Source organism: Salmo trutta, chromosome 35, assembly GCF_901001165.1.
Source record: "Salmo trutta chromosome 35, fSalTru1.1, whole genome shotgun sequence".
Taxonomy (NCBI): Eukaryota; Metazoa; Chordata; class Actinopteri; order Salmoniformes; family Salmonidae; genus Salmo; species Salmo trutta.
This window is the reverse complement of record NC_042991.1, coordinates 22,718,237-22,740,376: the sequence shown is the minus strand read 5'-3', so window position 1 is coordinate 22,740,376 and position 22,140 is coordinate 22,718,237. Positions and strand designations below refer to the sequence as shown.

General features: G+C 41.4%; 1 protein-coding gene across 13 annotated transcripts in view; it reads right to left on the bottom strand.

Moving 5' to 3' along the window:
- Positions 1–22,140, bottom strand: part of LOC115174875 (receptor-type tyrosine-protein phosphatase kappa) — a 193,910-nt gene that overhangs the window by 135,933 nt on the left and 35,837 nt on the right. For all 13 annotated transcript variants that reach the window (XM_029733853.1, XM_029733852.1, XM_029733857.1 and 10 more), the window contains exon 2: positions 5,580–5,702. In XM_029733853.1, coding sequence (XP_029589713.1) covers positions 5,580–5,702 — 123 coding nt within the window. The remainder of the gene's footprint in view (positions 1–5,579; positions 5,703–22,140) is intronic.

Here is a 22,140-nt window from a genome sequence, read left to right as displayed (position 1 = left end):
ATCGATTATATGCAACGCAGGACACGCTAGATAAACTAGTAATATCATCAACCGTGTGTAGTTAGCCTGTTAGGGCTAGGGGGCAGTATTTACACGGCCGGATAAAAAACGTACCCGATTTAATCTGGTTACTACTCCTGCCCAGTAACTAGAATATGCATATAATTATTGGCTTTGGATAGAAAACACCCTAAAGTTTCTAAAACTGTTTGAATGGTGTCTGTGAGTATAACAGAACTCATATGGCAGGCAAAAACCTGAGAAGATTTCATGCAGGAAGTGGCCTGTCTGACAAGGTGTTGTTCTTCTTGCCTATGTTTATTGAAGACTGAGGATCTTTGCTATAACGTGACACTTCCTACGGCTCCCATAGGCTCTCAGAGCCCGGGAAAAAGCTGAACGATATCGAGGCAGCCTCTGGCTGAAACACATTATCGCCTTTGACAAGTGGCCGATCAGAGGACAAAGGGCTTAGGCGTGTGCCCGAGTCGACCCGATGCTTTATTTTCTTTCGTCTGTTTACCTAATTGCAGATTCCCGGTCGGAATATTATCGCTTTTTTACGAGAAAAATGGCATAAAAATAGATTATAAACAGCGGTTGACATGCTTCGAAGTACGGTAATGAAATATTTAGAAATCTTTTGTCACGAAATGCGCCGTGCGCGTGACCCTTATTTACCATTCGGATAGTGTCTTGAACAAACGAACAAAACGCCGCTGTTGGAACATAACTATGGATTATTTGGGACCAAACCAACATTTGTTATTGAAGTAGAAGTCCTGGGAGTGCATTCTGACGAAGAACACCAAAGGTAATCAAACTTTTCTAATAGTAAATTGGAGTTTGGTGAAGGCTAAACTTGCTGGGTGTCTAAATAGCTAGCCCTGTGATGCCGGGCTATCTACTTAGAATATTGCAAAATGTGCTTTCACCAAAAAGCTATTTGAAAATCGGACATATCGAGTGCATAGAGGAGTTCTGTATCTATAATTCTTAAAATAATTGTTATGCTTTTTGTGAACGTTTATCGTGAGTAATTTAGTAAATTTTTAGTAAATTCGCCGGAAGTTTGCGGGGGGTATGCTAGTTCTGAACGTCACATGCTGTTTTTTTATATAAATATGAACTTGATTGAACAAAACATGCATGTATTGTATAACATAATGTCCTAGGGTTGTCATCTGATGAAGATCATCAAAGGTTAGTGCTGCATTTAGCTGTCTTCTGGGTTTATGTGACATTATATGCTAGCTTGAAAAATGGGTGTCTGATTATTTCTGGCTGGGTACTCTGCTGACATAATCTAATGTTTTTCTTTCGTTGTAAAGCCTTTTTGAAATCGGACAGTGTGGTTAGATTAACGAGAGTCTTGTCTTTAAAATGCTGTAAAATAGTCATATGTTTGAGAAATTGAAGTAATAGCATTTCTAAGGTATTTGAATAACGCGCCACAGGATTCCACTGGCTGTTACGTAGGTGGGACAATTTTGTCCCGCCGGCCCTAGAGAGGTTAACTAGTGATTATGTGAAGATTGATGGATTTTTATAAGTTTAATGCTAGCTAGCAATTTACCTTGGCTTCTTGCTGCCCTCGCGTAACAGGTAGTCAGCCTGCCATGCAGGCTCCTCGTGGAGCGCAAAGTAAGGCAGGTGGTTAGAGCGTTGGACTAGTAACCGGAAGGTTGCAAAAACGAATCCCCGAACCGACAAGGTAAAAATCTGTCATTCTGCCCCTGAACAAGGCAGTTAACCCACCGTTCTTAGGCCATCATTGAAAATAAGAATGTGTTCTTAACTGACTTGCCTAGTTAAATAAAGGTGTAAATAAAAAAATAAAAAAGGCCAAATCGGCCCTAATTAAATCTGCCATTCCGATTAATCGGTCGACCTGTAGACCAGATACATTTAGCTGAAATATGAGAGTCTCAAAAGTCGGGGGGAAGGGGGGGGGGCTGATTAAGTTCTAGATCATAATTAAACCTCCACAAAGAATGAATTTATGTAAATTCAATTTACTTCTGAAAGTTGCTTAGGAAGTGTGAGCCAACAGTTTATAAAATTCTGCTTTCATGCATTATGTTTGACTCAAGTAAATGAGCATACCACTCATATCCAACACCATACATACTTTTCAATATTGCGCTGCAGATCAAAAGCAGATGTTTATGCCTGGTGGTGTTTGTAGTGAAAACCCGATAGCCATTCACATCAGAGCCGCTTTGTTCGAGCTAACCAAACACAATCTCCTCTCCTCTTTATGTCAATGTATACAGTTCATCACAAGGTGTCAAAGCAGCTGGAGTGTCTCTCTCTCTCTCTAAATGTTTTCATCAAGAGTCACATTTATTTAGTTTCCAAGCTATAGCACAAAATATTTTACATACAGCAGGTTTTTAAAGGACCAAAGAGGGTCTGCTTCGTGTTGAAATTTTTGCCATGGGAAAAAAATACCGCAGAACTGGTATCATCACAGCCCTAGAAATGGCGCCACAGCTTCCAGTAAACAGTCACTTTCAAACCTAAGGATTTCGGGGGGGTTTAAAAAAATACTTCGAAGTCGCCAAAGTTCCACCGCATGTCTTCAACAGGCACAACCACAGAGTTTGTTAAAATTACAATGAAGAAAATAGGGATAAAACAGACAATAGTACTCTACCAACAAAACGACACTCAAAAACAACTTGTACTACAGTATAATACCCAATAACACCCAGTCAAAAAAACTATTTCCCCAACTAAGTGGAATCTTGTTGTGTTGGCAGACTTGGCTCACTGTTTCTGTTCCAACTTCCAACTGTAAAAATCCTACTTATTTTCCATCCTTCTATCCAATTTTGCTGTTATATCAGCGTTCATGCAGAGATTAGTTTTATTCTGGAAAGGTTATAAAAAACAACCCAAGAAAGACTAATGGGAAGAATATAGTTGCTAGATTTAGACGTACAATACAACAGGGTATAATTTTATTTCTTATTACTTAACAAGTACTCATCCAAAGGCGTAATATTAAATAAATATGTATTTTAGAGCAGAGCTTTCAACTTTACATCACTGTCAGGTATCCAGAGGATGAATGCCAGTCCACAAGATTGCTGTCATCTCATGCCAGTGTACAAGATGGCTGTCACCCATCATGGCCTCAACCGCTGGCAGTACAGTCACGTGAGTTACAAAGGAAACAGAGTTAAAAAAATATTCAGCCAATTCAAACCATGCTTTTTTTATTTTTAAAGGGACTCTACTCTAACAGTGCAAAAAAAGTGGGCTTCACCTCGTAATACACTGCCCTGCCTCACATAAGGGATGAGCCTGTATTGACAGGGGAGATGTAGGTCTACCCAGGAGCACCAGTACTCAGAGAGAGAGGCATGGGGTTTGATATAATGGTGCAGTCAGTGTCCTACACCCACTCAGCATCTCCAATGGGAGGCTAAATAGACCTACAGGGGCTGACACTGGCACAGGACTGAGCCAAGCCTGAGCCGAGCCTAACCGCACCAGGGCCAACCTATAAGCACAGCTTCAAATGAATATTGATCGAGGGAGTCAAGCATTTGTGGTCTTCAGAGAGATAAGGACGGAAGGTTTCTGCGTGGTAAATAGCACTTGTTATCTTCTCATGGGAACTCCCTGTTGGGTTTGCTTTTCATCCTCCCTGGCTGAGAAAGTATTTTAAGCTATTTTATGATAAAGCTTATTTAATTTGCGAGATCTGGTTGCTAGCTGGAGAACATAGGAGGCTGATGAAATCATGCTGGAGCTCTGTTTGCTTCGTTATGGGGGGGGGAGTGGTCCTTCAGTCAACCTCATGTCCTTTAACCTATTAATATAGAGGATCTCAGCTAGAGAACCCCTCACATTCTTCTCAGGCAACCACAATGTGGGAATATTCTAGTTAGTCACTACACAGGACTCTCTGAAGTAATTGATTATCCAGCACATTTACAAGGGGGGTTTACAAAAAGGTGAGGATTTTTTTGCTAGCAAGATAATCATTCCACCTGCTTTAGTTCAGGCTTGAAGTCATGATGAATGAAACAACGATTTTCTCTCATTATCACTGCTATGGCGAATTTTCAAACAAACCCGACAGGCCCGGTAATGGAACTAATTCCCATTGGAATGGAAGCCAACTCATGCCTCCTCTTTAGATGAAATGAACATCTGCTATAATGTTCGCTGCACCGTCTCTACCTGAGAAACTAGGTGATTAAACGTAACTGACATAGTTAAGCACCACAGAGGAACAAAGGAAAACTACTGTGTCATCCTCCAACAATGGTAGGACAAAGATCCTCAGAGCCAGAACTATCACTGTTAGACATGTTATATGCTATTGCTTTTTCCTCATGCCATCTTTTAACACTACAGTGACAAGTGCAATGTAGTTCTGTCCCATAATAAATTCCTCAAATGTCTTAACTGCGAGAGAAGTTTAACTAGATATTTCTGGTTTCCGGTCAAGTCGTGTTGTAAAATGTGCCCAGCCATCATTTTTGGGCTAGACAAAGGCACATGACAGCCTTATTTTTATTTATTTATTTCACCTTTATTTAACCAGGTAGGCAAGTTGATAACAAGTTCTCATTTACAATTGCGACCTGGCCAAGATAAAGCAAAGCAGTTTGTAGTTCGTTCCAGTCATTGGCAGCAGAGAACTGTAAGGAGAGACGGCCAAAGGAGGAATTGGCTTTGGGGGTAACCAGAGAGATATACCTGCTGGAGCGCGTGCTACAGGTGGGTGCTGCTATGGTGACCAGATAAGGGGGACTTTACCTAGCAGGGTCTTGTAGATGACCTGGAGCCAGTGGGTTTGGCGACGAGTATGAAGCGAGGGCCAGCCAACGAGAGCGTACAGGTGGAACATTGTAGTGGGACACAACCTTGTTCAGACAATCTGCTGATTACCTTTTCTGTTCCCTTGCATGATTAATTACCTTCGATCTTATTAATTGGGAAATTTTGCTGAAAGTGAAATGCTTTAATTTCCTATGCACATCATTCCTGTCTGAATGCGAGTGATTACGCTGTGGAGAGGTGAATAGGCAAGGTCGCAGGGCCCATGCTCTCCACGTACTCACAATGCCGCCTTCCCTGATCATATTTAAAAGCCTTCATTATTCCGTGCATGACAGTATTCAAACCTAAATAGACATTTTGCTGCTGAGCACAAAGCTTTTTCTCTCTACCCGGGAAATTAAAACACTTTTTCATTACAATTGTGAAAGGTTGGAATTAAGACTGCATTGTGAGAAGTAACAAAGACAGAAGACCCTGAGATTAATTTCCTTCTATCTATTCATAGTTTCACATTCCTTCCTTCTCTCTGTGTTTCCCTCATTAGCTACACTTACTCTGGTCAGTTTACACATTAGCCAAACATTCTACTTCCCTTGTTGGAAGCACTAAATAGATGGCCCTGCACATTTAGCTGCAAATATGAGTCTAAAAAAACATCTGTTGGTTTTTCTACAGAGCAGGTGTTGAGAACCTGGTGTGGTGGCCTTGGTTGTGTTTGCCTAATGAACAAACAATATTCATTAGGTTTGTGGACATGGTGACAGAGTTAGTCTCACCTTGAGGCAGTTCAGATGACAAGTATGGCACTTCCTGTGCGCTGACATGGGTCCAGTCAAAGTCGTCGTAGGGATCTTGCTGGTAGTCACACTGGGCTGGGCCATCGTCAAATGTACAGCCACCTGGAAGGACAAAAATAAAATTTAAAAAATTTAAAAAAAGAGTTCATTTACTTGGTTAACCCCATATTGCCGATTAATAACATTGTTTATTTTATCCATTTACAACAGCTGAGCCGAGTGGTACCTCTGAGCAGTGGTAGAAAAGGTACTCAATTGTCATACTTGAGTATAAGTAAAGATACTTTAACAGAAAATGTCTCAAGTAAAAGTGAATGTCACCCAGTAAAATAGTAGAGTAAGTCTAAAAGTATTTGATTTTAAATATACTTAACTATTAAAAGTACATGTAATTTATAAAATATACTTAAGTATCAAAAGTAAAAATCATTTCAATTATTTTTATTATTTTTTTACCGATGGCCAGGGGCAGACTCCAACACTCAGACATAATTTACAAAACAAATAATTTTTGTTTAGTGAGTCCGCCAGATCAGAGGCAGTAGGGATGACCAGGGATGTTCTCTTTATAAGTGCGTGAATTTGACCTTTTTCCTGTCTTGCTAAGCATTCAAAATGTAACGAGTACTTCAGGGAAAATGTATGGAGTAAAAAGTACATTATTTTCTTTAGGAATGTAGTGAAGTAAAAGTTGTCAAATATAAATAGTAAAGTATAGATACCCCAAAATACAACTTAAGTAGTACTTTTTAAAAGTATTTTAACTTAAGTACTTTACAACACTGCCTCAGTACCAGGCAGTATAGGCCTTCTATCCCCCTTCCTACCCAGATTGAGTCTCCTCTGTTGGGCAATTCAGCATGTGCTAAGATCTGACAAGTGAGTAAGCATGAGGAGGCCAGGCCGCCAGACAGCTCTGTCACACAGCTCTCTCCTTTTTGAGTTTCAGGCATAACTCGGAGCCAGTCATCTGTGAGATGGTATGCAACAACAAAGGCCCTCCTGCAGGCCCTGTCTGGAAGTCGACATGTCAGAGGCCCTGAGCCGAGCAGAGTGGAGAGGAGAGACAGGCCTCTAATGACTTTGACATGGGTGCCTGATACATGTAGCCAATTCCACCTGAGGTCACCGGTGGCTTATGGGAAGAGATACTCATTCCAAGTTCTCTAGATGAATCATAGCTTGTTGCCGGAGAAGAGAGAGAGGATTGTGTTCGGCGTTATTCTTCCTCGGATTGTTCTAGCAAGCTATGAAACTGAACTGCCAGGTCTGTATTTAATGGTAAAAGTTGAACATGGGTAAGTGTAGGTTAAAATCCCAATGACCGGAAAGGTGCATATCAATGACCCGTACCTCTCTGCTCATTACCAGGAGAGAGTTCTTCACAAATGGAAAAAGGTCACCCTATCTGGGTACAACCGCTGACCTTTCAAACCTCAGTGACGGCACACAGAAACATCACAATTTGCATTTTAATTCCAGGACAAAAACAGATGCTAATTAACACTGGCTAACAGAAGGTTATAGCTAAAATAAAATGATGTTCTAATTCCCACAGGAGGATGCACTGTGTTTACTAAGATATCAGAACCTCAAATGAGGTTCTCATTTGAAACTCCAGTCAACGATACAGAGGAAACATCAAGCGGACACTCAGAATTGAAGTTAACATTGACTCATCTTTCCAAGGGTTAATTAAAGTGGGGTGGAATAAACCCAAGAGATCGACTAGGCTACATCTTAGCAATGAGAACAAATCAAAGCTAGAGTCACTTCCAGACAGGGCATCCCTGGACATCATATCCTGAGTAATACAGGAATTTACTATTGACAAAGAGGAAAATCACATTACAGAATTAATAACTTTATAATTTATCTGCAGATGATCGATATCTGGAGCTCAAAAATCATTTGTAACAGTATGCAAATCAAATGAATGGCTCTTTCAGATATGCGATTCGGTTCCCAACTTTCACCAAAAAGATCCATTCAAATAGAGGCGTACTAGAGGCGTACGTTCTCAAACGACCCATCACCATTGCTGCGTAGCTGCTCCTAAACCATGCTTGAAACTCCGGTTGTAACTGAATTTGTAAAACGATGATACTCATGCAATTGAAGAGTAAATAAATAAAATGGCCGCAATGGAAAACAGGGACCCGACCCTTTTTTAACAAAGGCCCAAACTTCTTTTAAAATACATTTTCCAAAACTGCTTTCCCGCGATTGCATTAACAATTGTTCTGCATTGACTGCTTGTCAGAATACATGTTTCCCTCCCTATCATAACTTGAATGTGCCTCGAAATGAATATTTCTCTCACATAGAACACACAAGTCGACTAGGTAAATAGGTCAACTATTCTACTATGGGGTTGTCTGATTTTGTTTTAATAACATTATATGCTAAAAATAGTAGCACTGGAAAATTACATCCTGAGTGATGGTGTAAAGGCTTTGAATTACTTAACAGCAGCTACAGTAGGTTACACATCGCTGTCTGAATTGAGCGGCGCGGCGCATTATAGGCTATTTAATTCCTTTCATCTGTACATCGGCCTGTCAGCAACAATCATGCATGTCAGTTCAGTGCACAAGGCGTAACGGATTAAATAAAATATTTGGGAATATTTACTGAACAAAAATATAAACGCAACACGTAAAGTGTTGGTCCCAGGTTTCATGAGCTGAAATAAAACATCCCAGAAATGTTCCATATGCACAAATAGCTTATTGCTCTAAAATGTTGTGCACCAATTGTTTGCATCCCTGTTAGTGAGCATTTCATTATTTGTCAAGATAATCCATCCACCTGACAGGTGTGGTATATCAAGAATCATGATCATTACACAGGTGAACCTTGTGCTGGGGACAATAAAAGGCCACTCTAAAATGTGGAATTTTGTCACACAACACAATGCCACTGATGTCTCAAGTTGAGGGAGCATGCAATTGGCATGAATCTACTTTAATGAGAGTACTATACGTTATAGTGAGTTTGAATAATCCATGAAGAGGAGAGGGTCTGTTGGCTGTATGGCACTAAGGGACTAATGTGTGTGAAAGTGTCTGCCCACACACATAGGCAGCAGAGCCACCCTCCAGCCCACGTCTTAGCAAACACCTTCTCCTCTCTCAGTGTTCTGCCAGTAAAACCAGTGTGCCACCCCACCACACAATCTGCAAGCACACCACACACACAGCCATCTGACAGTCTCTGGCACCTGAGCACTGTGCATCTCTGGCCAGGCTATTCTGGTAGACTTGCAAGCATTTATAATCTATGTCTAGAGTGGTGTTCTGGTCTTCTGTTTAATTTAGTGACACTAAACTAAAAACTAGGATATCAATATAAACCCTCCATGTGTTGACAAAACAGAGTTTGGACCATTGATTAACAAAGCCCAGGTAGACGCTAGTCATCATTGAGGGTAAAACATTTTTTTTAAAGCCTCAATGACAGTCACCTGCCGCTCGCTCTGCATTCCTTACAAGCTGACTACACCGCTCGCATCGCGTGCGCAAGCGTTGCAAAAGAAATGTAGAAATCTATATTATTCAATATTGCACCCACACTGCTCGCGCACGCCAACGAGCGTCTGCGTTGCCATGGGTTAAAATACAAGTCAGTTCTATTTGTGACGCAGATCGCGCTGCAAGTCCTGCCTCTCCCATCTCCTCCTTGGTTTACAGAAGCAGGTACCCATGTGCCATCTCCTCATTGGTTATACGTACGTGGGTGACTGAAAGACGAACGAGGTCAGTGACGGTAATGCACCTAATTTATGAAAGTTGCCAATCGCAATATAAAGTCAAGAGAAGAAAATGCCTAGAAGGAGGAGAGATGTCTAGAAACGTTTCGGTTGACCGTTTTATGTGTGGATTAATTGTCGGAGTAGAGGACCTTGCGCATTTCAGGTAAAATAACAACTCAATGTTTATATCCCAGGATAAATTAGCTAGCAACAGCAAGCTAGCTAAATAGGAAAAATTAGCTAGCAAGTGCAAGCTAGCTAAATTGGCATAAATGTATGCTTTTTGACCTGTCCCCAAATTAATGTAATTGGTTCAGAGTTGGTTTTGATATTTTAACCTGCGTGTCATGATCACGTTTGGTGTGGGGGGACAAAATAAATGTATGCACAATAGCGCACGCCAGTTTGGGTTCCGTGTTATGCAAACATACAATTATAACACCACTGACCTGTGATGTATCACATCACAGGTCATTGGTGTTATAATTGCATCACAGGACAGCGGTGTTATAATTGCATCAAATCCCAGGACAGCGGTGTTATAATTGCATCAAATCACAGGACAGTGGTGTTATAGTTGCATCACATCACAGGTCAGTGGTGTAATAATTACATTAATAGCTGGAGAACAACTAGCTGCTATGAAATGAGTTGTAAATCCCCTCTGTCTTCTGCAAGGACAGCAACGAGATGATTTGCATACTAATCTGAGGACTGAAATTTGGAAGTCTGCTAATGAAATAATAGTATGCGCTTCATTTACATAATAAAATAATTATTGTGGCTGATAAACCTCAAGAGCGAACAATGTTGATAAAAGGGGGTTAACAGTTCTATCACAACGCATACATAAAATATACTGTAGCCGCTTGACACCGTTTGCGTGAGGGATATAGGGACAAACTGCTGGCAGTTATTGGGCAATGTAATACAAGCCTCATTCTTGGGAATAAATATTTATGACCATTAAAGGGACTAAGTTAATGCAGGGTTCAGCCAAACATTCAGTAAAACATTCAACTCACTGAGAACGTTAAAAGAGTCTAAATAAGGAAACAGCAACCTTGGCCCGAATACGTTGATAACAGTTAATGTCTTGCATTTGCACTGTAGACAACCTGGGTAAATTATTTCTCTTTATCATAGGGACGAGACCCAATGCTCTCCCACTCAGACATGCGTTTCAATGCTTTTGGAGATACGACAATTGAGCTGCATTATAGCTCTGAGAAGTAAATAAGTGGCATAGCATCTTCTCCACAAGCAAGTGCACTTTAAATATTACATATGCAACCTTTGTAGAGCTCCAAGGTATGCCCATGTATGCTATTAAATTACTTTCATAACTGTCTAGACCAGAGAGAGAGACAGCAGGAAAAGACACGCTAATAATCGTTGCGTTGTTGTGGCCAGGGATTATTCAACCATGGCTATAGAACACAATAACTGTACGAAGATAGAAAAACTACAATTAATTGAATTCAAGTCATTGTGCTCAAAGTGCAGAAACCAATTTGTTTAGGCAAAACCTAGACATTCATATAGCCTACTAAAAACGTTACAAAATCTATTTTTAATAAAGCCAACAGTGTAGAAAACACAGAGGAAAAAATAATCTGTTGAACTACACTGAACAAAAATATAAACAATATGAATCTGTTGGTCACAGATATGTTTTAAAAAAAAAAAGGTACGGGCGTGGATCAGAAAACCAGTCAGTATCTGGTTTGACCTCCATTTGCCTCATGCAGCGCAACACATCTCCTTCACATACAGTTGATCAGGCTGTTGATTGTGGCCTGTGGAATGTTGTCCCACTCTTCAATGGCTGTGCGAAGTTGCTGGATATTGGCGGGAAGTGGAACACACTGTTGTACACGTTGATCCAGAGCATCCCAAACATGCTCAATGGGTGACATGTCTGGTGCTTCCAGGATTTGTGCACAGATCCTCTCGACATGGGGCCGTGCATTATCATGCTGAAACATGAGATGATGGTGGCAGATGAATGGCACGACAATGGGCCTCAGGATCTCGTCACAGTATCTCTGTGCATTCAAATTGCCATCAATAAAATGCAATTGTGTTTGTTGTCCTTAGCTTATTCCTGCCCATACCATAACCCCTCCGCCACCATGGGGCACTCTGTTCACAATGTTGACATCAGCAAATTGCTTGCCCACACGACACCATACACACGGTCTACCATCTACCCGGTTCAGTTGAAACCGGGATTAATCCACAAAGAGCACACTTCTTCAGCATGTTAGTGACCATTGAAGGTGAGCACTTGCCCACTGAAGTCGGTTACGACGCCGAACTGCAGTCAGGTCAAGACCCTGGTGAGGATGACGAGCACCCAGATGAGTCTCATTTAACGGTATCTCACAGTTTGTGCAGAAATTCTTTGGTTGTGCAAACCCACAGTTTCATCAGCTGTCTGGGTGGTTGGTCTCAGACGATCCCACAGATGAAGCCAGATGTGGAGGTCCTGGGCTGACGTGGTTACACGTGGTCTGCAGTTGTGAGACTGGTGGGACATACTGCCAAATTCTCTAAAATGAAGTTGGAGGCATCTTATGGTAGAGAAATTAACATTACGTTCTCTGGAAACAGCTTTGGTGGACATTCCTGCAGTCACCATGCCAATTGCACGGTCCCTCAAACCTTGAGACATCTGTGGCATGTTATGCCCAGCACAAGGTGTACCTATCTAATGATCATGCTATTTAATCAGATTCTTGAGATATGTCACACCGGTCAGGTGTATGGATTATCTTGTCAAAGGAAAATTACTCAATAACCGGGATGTAAACAAATTTGTGCACAACATTTGAGAGAAATAAGCTTTTTGTGCAGGTCAGTATTATTGACAAATAATAAAATGCTCACTAACAGGGATGTAAAAAATTGGTACACAACATTTTAGAGGGAATAAGCTTTTTGTGCATGTGGAACATTTCTGGGATCCTGTATTTCAGCTCATGAAACATGGGACCAACACTTTACATGTTGCATTTATATTTTTGTTCAGTGAAAACATGGATTTTTATCTAATCTAGATCAGTGAAAACAAATCAGCTCTGAAATGTTCTACTGAATAATTGTCACAATGAGATTTAACTGAGGGTTAGTCATGGTAGAATATTTTGTCAGATCCAACTACATCAAAGCCCTTTAAATCACATCGAGCATATTAAATATGGACACTGAAAAATATACTAATGTGACTGTATCACAAAGTGGGGTCAATATGCTGTCAACTGGACAATTACAACATTCCAAAACAATTTTGACCTCAAACTTCACTGCTGTTTTCAACAAAACATAAATGACTACTGTGCCATGAAAACAGTGAAAAGGTTTAGTCAACCTAGAAAAAGTTGTAAACTGGACACAAATCAAACAGCTTCATTTAAAACATTCTCCAAAGCCCACTATCTGACATTGAAAACACCAAAAGGACAGTATTTATTTTATCAAATCCTGATGTATGACCTTGCTTTACATGATAAAAGGGGAAATGGCTTAAAACTTGATACAAAGTGACATTTTTCTGCCTCTACAAACATTACAGGCCCACTTACTTTATATTCTCTATCTGACCATCGCACTTCAGTGCACTGCGAGTGCAGAGTTGCCATCAAAAGGATGGCCCAGATAAAGGCAGGGGGAGCAGAGCACACCTCAACTCACTTTTGTTAAACAAGAGTGTGACATTGGCAGGAATTCAATTACGCGGGCCCCAAGATGATGGAGGAATTCTACGCCACTGCCCTGCAAAGCCCAAGGCAAACCCATGAATGAAACATGAGTTTGTCAAAATATTTTTGTTCCAGTTTCCTTTTTGGCTTTTTCCTCCTCTGTGGCCCTGTGATGATGCCCTGTGATGATGCATTAGCCACGATGCTTCACCCTCCGTTTTAGCTGAATCGAGAGATTTCATTCACTGTAAACATGGCGCCTGTTTGAATCCCAACTAATGACCACCCCTACGATTCATCCCGCGTTCTGACACGCATAGCTTTGCACTTTTTCCCTGTTCAAAATGTCATGAATTGAATACAAATCTGCTTCTACTTATTCTGCTGGCAGAGGGCGTGGACAAAAACAACCATGGCGTATGGCTTCTCCCGGTTAATGAGGCGGAGCGCTGGCCCGGGCCTGTTCAGATGCCACAACATCACTGTGGACGATGAGTGGGATATGGCCTGGGCCTTCTGGGCCACCATTGAGTCAAACTCAGTTCTACCTACGGTTGTCACTAGTTACTACAAAATTGGCTATATCCTATGTATGAAATGTATGAAAACAAACATTTGGTCTAAATTTAAGGTTAGGCATAAGTTAAGGTTTAAAATCAGATTTTAAGAAGAGAAATAGGCAGGGTTTATGACTTTGTGGCAACTACTGACGACCCAGTTGTACCTGACAAAGCCAGGACCGCTGAGGGCTCACAGCTGTAGTTAACTCAGAAACCCCACAGTGGCCACTCTGCAGGGAGGCAATACAAACAGCCATAAAACCAACCTCTTCCGAAACTCTCCTACTGAGGATGGCTGGAGCCACTGATAGGTTCCAAAAGAAGTGCTAGGTCACTCCCCTGAGTGGTGTGATGGCAGAAAAAGTCGCAAATCACAGGACTTGGAAATTGAAAATAGGAGAGAGGGGGAGAGAGGGAGGGAGAGGGGGAGAAAGGGAGAGAAGCTCCCTGACTCAATTATTGTGAGTTAAAAGAAAACTGATTCTCACAGGGGTTAGAAATGTGAATATATTCACAGCGGGCATTGGGGGGAACAGCTCACTTCCTCAGGACCCCTAAGCCAACTGACACAGAGAAGAACACTGTAGCAGTACAATAAGCATCTGTAACTGGAGACCAACAGGCCCTCTGGAAGGATCTGGGTTTATGAGGGCTTTACACAAAATTATCTGTTGGACTTAGGCTATTAGAAATGGATCCAATGTCTATGTGCGTGTTAGTCTTCCAGTTAAACATGATGTGTTTCTTGTAGGAGACATTTTAAAACTAAGCCAGATAAGATGACACAATATACAGTAAGTGTGGGGTTGCGGTTATCTTCTCTCCATGCATTGCTTGCTGTTTGGGGTTTTAGGCTGGGTTTCTGTACAGCACTTTGAGATTTCAGCTGATATACGAAGGGCTATATAAATAAATTTGATTTGATTTAAAGTATAACCTTGTGATACAATACAAGATTCTACTGGTGAAAGCCCACAAACAAAAAAAGGGAACAGCAGCACACCTTATCAGGTACCATTTCTACATCTTTTAGATATGATGGCAACAACTAAAGACTACTTGACGAAGAGACGATAATAGCCAAATCAGTCACCTCACGTCTTTTAAAACAAAGCCACCGGCTCCCCAGTCCTTTTTTATCCCTTCAGGTGCTTTATGTACGTTGCTGTAAAATGTATTTTCCTTCGGTTAACCTGTCCCTCTCCAACAGCTCTACCCCTATTATGCAGCCTGTTACAAATAACAAAGGAAAGTGAAACGGCAGCAGCATATAATAATAGAGAAAGTGTGGGCTGCACTGTTCTCGTGTTCTTGGACACACATTGTGTGAATCCCTCTCTGCTCCTGGTTCAAATGCTCTGTAGTGACTTCCAACAAGCTTATCTAACAGATAGGTCTGCACAGTTTCTTTTTTCATTGGGAGACAATAAAGACAGAATTTTCAAGAAGCGCCAAATGCCAAGATTTGAATGTTAATAAAGATCTATGATATGAAGACAAGAACCTTTCCATAACCATTTGTTTGATGGCATAACCCCAGCACATCTCCAGCCTTGTCTTGCTCTTTGCAGCGGCTGGCTGACGCCTCAGTGCAAACAAATCCAAAACGCTCACTTGGAAATGCTAAAAGGGGCAAGTAGGGTCACTCACATTGTGTATAAGACATTTACCTTAATTTCAGAGGTGTTTACATTAGAGAAAAAGCTTTCTGGAAAAAGGGAGCAAAATGATAGCCAATCCCAGTCCAAATCACGGTCTATGATCTACCTTCACACAGCATCGCAAAGCTTTCAGAAGATGAGTGTTTTCTTTACCAGGCCATTGTAGCAGACACTGTTTGAAATAGATCAGATGGATGGGGGAAATTGCAAACAATCTAGTGTGGTCCAAATGTGCTGAGTTAAACAGCCCTCCACTGTTGTGAGGCGCACAACTGTAATCCATGCCCTGCCTGGCAGACTGTTAATACTGGGTTGGGATATTAGCATGCACACCTAGCTACACAACAACCACAGTGAAAAATGCCATGGCTTCCTGTGATGGGTATTAGGTTTAAATGCCACAATAAAATAGGCAAGAGGGTGAAATTAGGGTGGCTGTTTGGAGGTCATTCCATGTGGAGTGAAGAGCGTTTTAACCTCTGACCAACCCTGTTGACTCCTCAAGCTATTGTCAAGTAGATAATTACTGTGCCATTGCAAGCACCATGTTTGAACACAGTGTGGTATTTTTCAATCATATTGACTAATTTAGAGAGGACTCAAATGGCTGCTGTTGATTTTTGGTATTTTGGTTTCCGTGCTTTTACATGTTTGAAGAGCCACTTAAATGAATATTGTTGCTTCTCATTCAGGTTAAACAAAAAGTTAACGGATTCATAAGTCCAATTAGTGCTGGGATTTCAGATATCCTCAAGCAACCTTGAGGCTTCTAGCCAAGAGTGACTATACAACCCTGATATTGAAATTTGAGGTAGCATTTAAACATGAAACTTTCTTGGAATGAAAGTATGCAGAACAGCAAACATTTAAATTGCCTACAGCATCTGAGACAAGAATTCATAATAAGGTGTTTGTTTATTTTGGAACTAAAAGTAGGGGGACTTAGCAGATCTTAGAGGGTTTAGGAAACTTTGCGGGACAGGGCAAAATGTCTAGGGATGTGAAGTCAAATAGTATATTTTTCAGCCCGAGGTTAGGCTTAATGGATATTTTATAGGTGGTTGAACTGTCAGTGATTGGTGGTGGTGGAACCGCATACCCCTGGTAACAGCACTTTAAGTTGTAACAGTGTTAGACTTTAGGACAGACAGCTTCCACTTTTTAAACATCAAAATACTACATTTGTTTTGATGTTTAAATATTTTGTTGGAACAAATACTCGGTTTTAAGCTCTCCAAACAAATGACAAAGGTAATTGCTACCGAGTCAAAACTCGGCACAGCACGAACAGGTCAAAACTCGCTTGGCATCCCTGCCATTTTACAAAATGGAGACCCAAAATAAATGCAGCGATTAAACAGTGATGTGAGAGAAAAGGTTTGTATTGTCCCATCCAGGGCCAGGACCGACGTTTCTGGTCAGGCAGCAGTTTTACAGCCTCGTCTGCAGGAGGTGATAAGCCTTTAAAAATGTCCAGAGCTCGGCAGGGGGCCTAGACATTCACACCCCGGACCACACTGCCAAAGCCCCTTCACCACAAGCCTCCATTCTGAAATAGCACACCCATTCTAAACATGAGCAGGCAAGGCTTAATGGTACATTCCGTCAACATAAGCACGCCCTAGGGTTCACCTGTTTAGATAAAGGTTAGGTCAGGATAGAGGGAACAGAAAGAGAGGAGGACAGTGGGAGGAGAGAAATTCAATCCAAGCGCAGCAGAAAATACGTGCCTGAATCGATGCACAGCAAACGCTCGCATTGCAGGCTAATAGAGCGGCTGAGGTGACATAATGCAGACCACCCCTGACTGCAGCTCACGAGTGCTCTTTCCTCTGGCACAGCATTTCTGTTGTTGATCTGCTGCTGTTGTGGCTTTTATTCAGGTTGGGGACATGACTTGACAACGCCACAAAGAACCCCCTGTAACAGCACAAACTTGATAGTGAAGCCTGCCTTTCATGCTGCTGAGAGCCAAGCCAAGCCTCCCGTTAACCATTTCCAGCGCACACACACATAGACACAGTGTGTAGATCTGCTGGCTGGCTCCACTTTAGAGAGGAGCGCTCCATCGCTGCAGTGAAGTACAGGACCTTCAGAAAGTATTCATACCCCTTGACTTACTCCACATTGTTGTTACAGTCTGAATTCACAATGGATTGAATAAATTAAACATCTCACCCATCTACAGACACCCCATAATGACAAAGTGAAAACAGGTTTTTAGAAATGTTTGCAAATTTATTGAAAATTAAATACAGAAATATCTCATTTACATAAGTATTCTCACCCCTTTGCTATAATACTCCAAATTGAGCTCAGATGCATCCAATTTCCTTTAATCATTCTTGTCACTACAACTTGATTGGAGTCCACCTGTGACCAAGTCAATTGTTTGGACATGATTTAAAAAGAAACACACCTGTCTATACAAGGTCCCACAGTTGACAGTGCATCAGAGCAGAAACTATACCATGAAGTCCAAGGAACTGTTCGTAGATCTCCGAGATGAGTAATGAGGCATATATCTGGGGAAGGGTATAAAACTATTTTTCAAGTGTCGAAAGTTGAAAGCACAGTGGTCTCCATCATTGGGAATTGGAAAGAATATGGAACTACCCAGACTCTGCCTGGCCAGCCGACCAAACTGAGCAATCGGGCAAGAAGGACCTTGGTCAAGGAAGTAACCAAGAACCCAATGACCACTCTAACAGTGCTACAGAGTTCATTGGCTGAGATGGGAGAACCTGCCAGAAGGACAACAGTTTCTATAGCACTTCACCAATCTGAGCTTTATGGGAGAGTGGCCAGACAGAGCCACAGCTGAGAGAAAGGCACATGACAGAATGCCTGGAGTTTGCAAAAAGGCACATGAAAGACAGAGATCATAAGGCAAAATATTCTGTGGTCTGATGAGATACATTTTTACTATTTGGTCTGAATGCAAAGCGCTTTGTCTGGAGAAAACAGGGCACAGCTCATCCCTAACATGAAGCATGGTGGTGGCAGCATCATGCTATTTGGATGCTTTTCAGCAGCAGGGACTGGGAGACTGGTAATGATAGAATTAAGAATGAATGGAGCCAAATAAGGCAAATTCTTGATTAGAACCTACTTCAGAGTGCAAACGACCTTAGACTGTTGCGAAGATTTACGTTCCAACAGGACAATGACCCCAAGCATACAGCCAAAGCAATGCTGGAATGGCTTCAGAACAAGAATGTGAAAGTCCTTGAGTGGCCCAGCCAAAGGCCAGACTTGAATCCCATTGAAATATAGCTGACTTGAAGACAGCTGTTCACCGGGCACCATCCATCTAAATTAACAGAGCTTGAGAAAATCTGCAAGGAAGAATGGGAGAAAATCCCCAAATCTAGATGTGAAAAACTGATACAGACATACCCAAGATGACTCAAAGCTGTAATAACCACCAACAGATGCTTCTACAAAGTATTGACTACTTACAGTTGAAGTTGGAAGTTTACATACACTTAGGTTGGAGTCATTAAAGCTCGTTTTTCAACCACTCCACAAATGTCTTGTTAACAAACTATAGTTTGGCAAGTCGGTTAGGACATCTACTTTGTGCATGACACAAGTAATATTTACAACAATTGTTTACAGACAGATTATTTCACTTATAATTCACTGTATCACAATTCCAGTGGGTCAGTAGTTCACATACACCAAGTTGACTGTGCCTTTAAATAGCTTCGAAAATTCCAGAAAAGGATGTCATGGCTTTAGAAGCTTCTGATAGGCTAATTGACATAATTTGAGTCAATTGGAGGTGTACCTGTGGATTTATTTCAAGGCTTACCTTCAAACTCTGTGCCTCTTTGCTTGACATCATGGGAAAATCAAAAGAAAATCAGCCAAGACCTCAGAAAACAAGTTGTAGACCTCCACAAGTCTGGTTCATCCTTGGGAGCAATTTCCAAAACACCTGAAGGTACCACATGAATCTGTACAAAAAAATAGTACGCAAGTATAAACACCATGGGACCACGCAGCCGTCGTACAGCTCAGGAGGGAGACGCGTTCTGTCTCCTAGAGATGAACGTACTTTGGTACGAAAAGTGCAAATCAATCCCAGAACAACAGCAAAGGACCTTGTGAAGATGCTGGAGGAAACCGGTAGAAAATAATCTATATCCACAGTAAAACGGGTACTATATCGACAACCTGAAAGGCCGCTCAGCAAGGAAGAAGCCACTGCTCCAAAACCACCATAAAAAAAGCCAGACTACGGTTTGCAACTGCACATGGGGACAAAGATCGTACTTTTTGAAAAATGTCCTCTCGTCTGATGAAACAGAAATAGAACTGTTTGGCCATAATAACCATCATTATGTTTGTAGGAAAAAGGGGGAAGCTTGCAAGCCGAAGAACACCATCCCAACCGTGAAGCACGGGGGTGGCAGCATCATGGGTGGCAGGAGGGACTGGTGCATTTCACAAAATAGATGGCATCATGAGGAGGGAAAATTATGTGGATATATTGATGCAACATCTCAAAACATCAGTCAGGAAGTTAAAGCTTGGTCGCAAATGGGTCTTCCAAATGGACAATGACCCCAAGCATACTTCCAAAGTTGTGGCAAAATGGCTTAAGGACAACAAAGTCAAGGTATTGGAGTGGCCATCACAAAGCCCTGACCTCAATCCTATAGAACATTTGTGGGCAGAACTGAACAAGCGTGTGTGAGCAAGGTGGCCTACAAACCTGACTCAGTTACACCAGCTCTGTCAGGAGGAATGGGAAAAAAATAAAAAATAAATACACCCAACTTATTGTGGGAAGCTTGTGGAAGGCTACACGAAACGTTATGCCCCAAGTTAAACAATGTAAAGGCTATGCTACCAAATACTAATTGCGTGTGTGTAAACTTCTGACCTACTAGGAATGTGATGAAAGAAATAAAAGCTGAAATAAATCATTCTCTCTACTATTATTCTGACATTTCACATCCTTCAAATAAAGTGGTGATCCTAACTGACCTAAGACAAGGAATTTTTACTAGGATTAAATGTCAGGAATTGTGAAAAACTGCGTTTAAATGTATTTGGTTAACTTGTATGTAAACCTCTGACTTCAACTGTATGTAAATGACATATTCTGTATTTCATTTTCAATACATTTGCAAATATTTCTAAAAACATGTTTTCACTTTATGAGAAATTGTGTGTAGATACAGCGCATTAGTCAAGTATTTAGACCCCTTGACTTTTTCCACATTGTTACGTTAGTCTTATTCAAAATATTCTCATCAATCTACACACAATACCCCATAATAATAATAATGATAAAGCTAAAACAGAAATGCCTTAATTATTCAGACACTTTGCTATGAGACTCGAAGTTGAGCTCAGGTGCATCCTGTTTCCATCGATCATTCGTGAGATGTTTCTACAACTTGGAGTCCAACTTTGGTAAATTCAATTGATTGGACATGATTTGGAAAGGCACACACCTGTCTATATAAAAAGGACCCAATGTTAAAAGTGCATCTCAGAGCAAAAACCAAGCCATGAGGTCAAAGGAATTGTCCATACTCTGATAGCCTCATGGAAAAGGTTGCACATTGATCTCTCTTTGTACAGCGGTTATCTTACAGACTCAGTACACGTGGCAAGGAAACTCATCGGAATTAATCTGACACCAGTAACTTCCTATTTCATCCTTTTATTTGCAGCCCAACACTACAGTAGCTCATCCTGTTTAGACTTGGCCCTTTAGCGGAGCACATGAGTACAAGTCAGAACATAATGTCCTGAGTCATGAGCATATTGGAGTGGCTGAACTCTAGTTTGAGTTTAGTAATATCAGGGGAGTGGAGGGATGGATTTGGTGCCAGGCCACCTTGTACCCATTAAGCTGAACAATATTTCAGGCTGGCTGAGGATTTTAGGGCTTATACTCCAGGATCCACCGGGCCAGGTTTTACACTATCTCCACCAAACAAACACTTGGCAGCACCACTGCCATAGCTGCTGAGCTAGGTCGATAACAGCCGAGCAGCCTGCTGGTGCTCCGTAGCATGGAGTCATTTATTCATTGATTGACAAGAGCAGTTACAGTGCACTAATTTGTGCTCCGAGGACAGGAAGTCCATTAAGGCAGCATCAGTTAAACAATGATCAGCAACCTCCGATATCACACAGTGTATAAAACAAGTAGACACACTGATGGAACAGACCACAGGCATGCTCTTTGGTACCGTTCAGAGACACACATACATATCCATGGCAATGACTGAGCCAGTTGTGCCAGTTGTAATTCCAGACTATTCAGAAAAATAAAAAATAAAATGTTTAATATATTCATATTTGAGATGGCAGGTTATGAATGCAAAGGAACATCATAAATGATAGTAGACCTTAACAGCAACCATTAACATGATCCAGTCAAATAAACCATTAATGGCCTCTTGGGTAGATTAAGTAATAAATAATATGGAGACAATACAGGTTGGGGAGGGGTGCTCACCTTTGGTTGTAAATGTGGTCAAACGTCACTTAGGGGCAGAAAAAAAAGAAAAATTCTGCTTTCAAAACGATCTGAGCCACCTGGCATTCCTGGTTAAATTAGGATTGGGAGTATTAACGAACTTCATGGCTATCATTAAAGGGCTGAAAATAGTTTGCTTTACACTTAACATACATGAATCACCAGCAAGAGAAGAGGACACTAGAAAGTCAGCCCTCCCTCATCTATGACTGGCTGTGCACGGAGTGGCTCAGGGAATTTGCAAGGGGCATCTGGGGTCTATTGTGCAGTGACAACGTGAGACGAGGAAATGAGTCCAACCCGTCTGACTCATTCAGTGTGTGTGAGACATTCAGGTAAGCGGACGCAGCCTC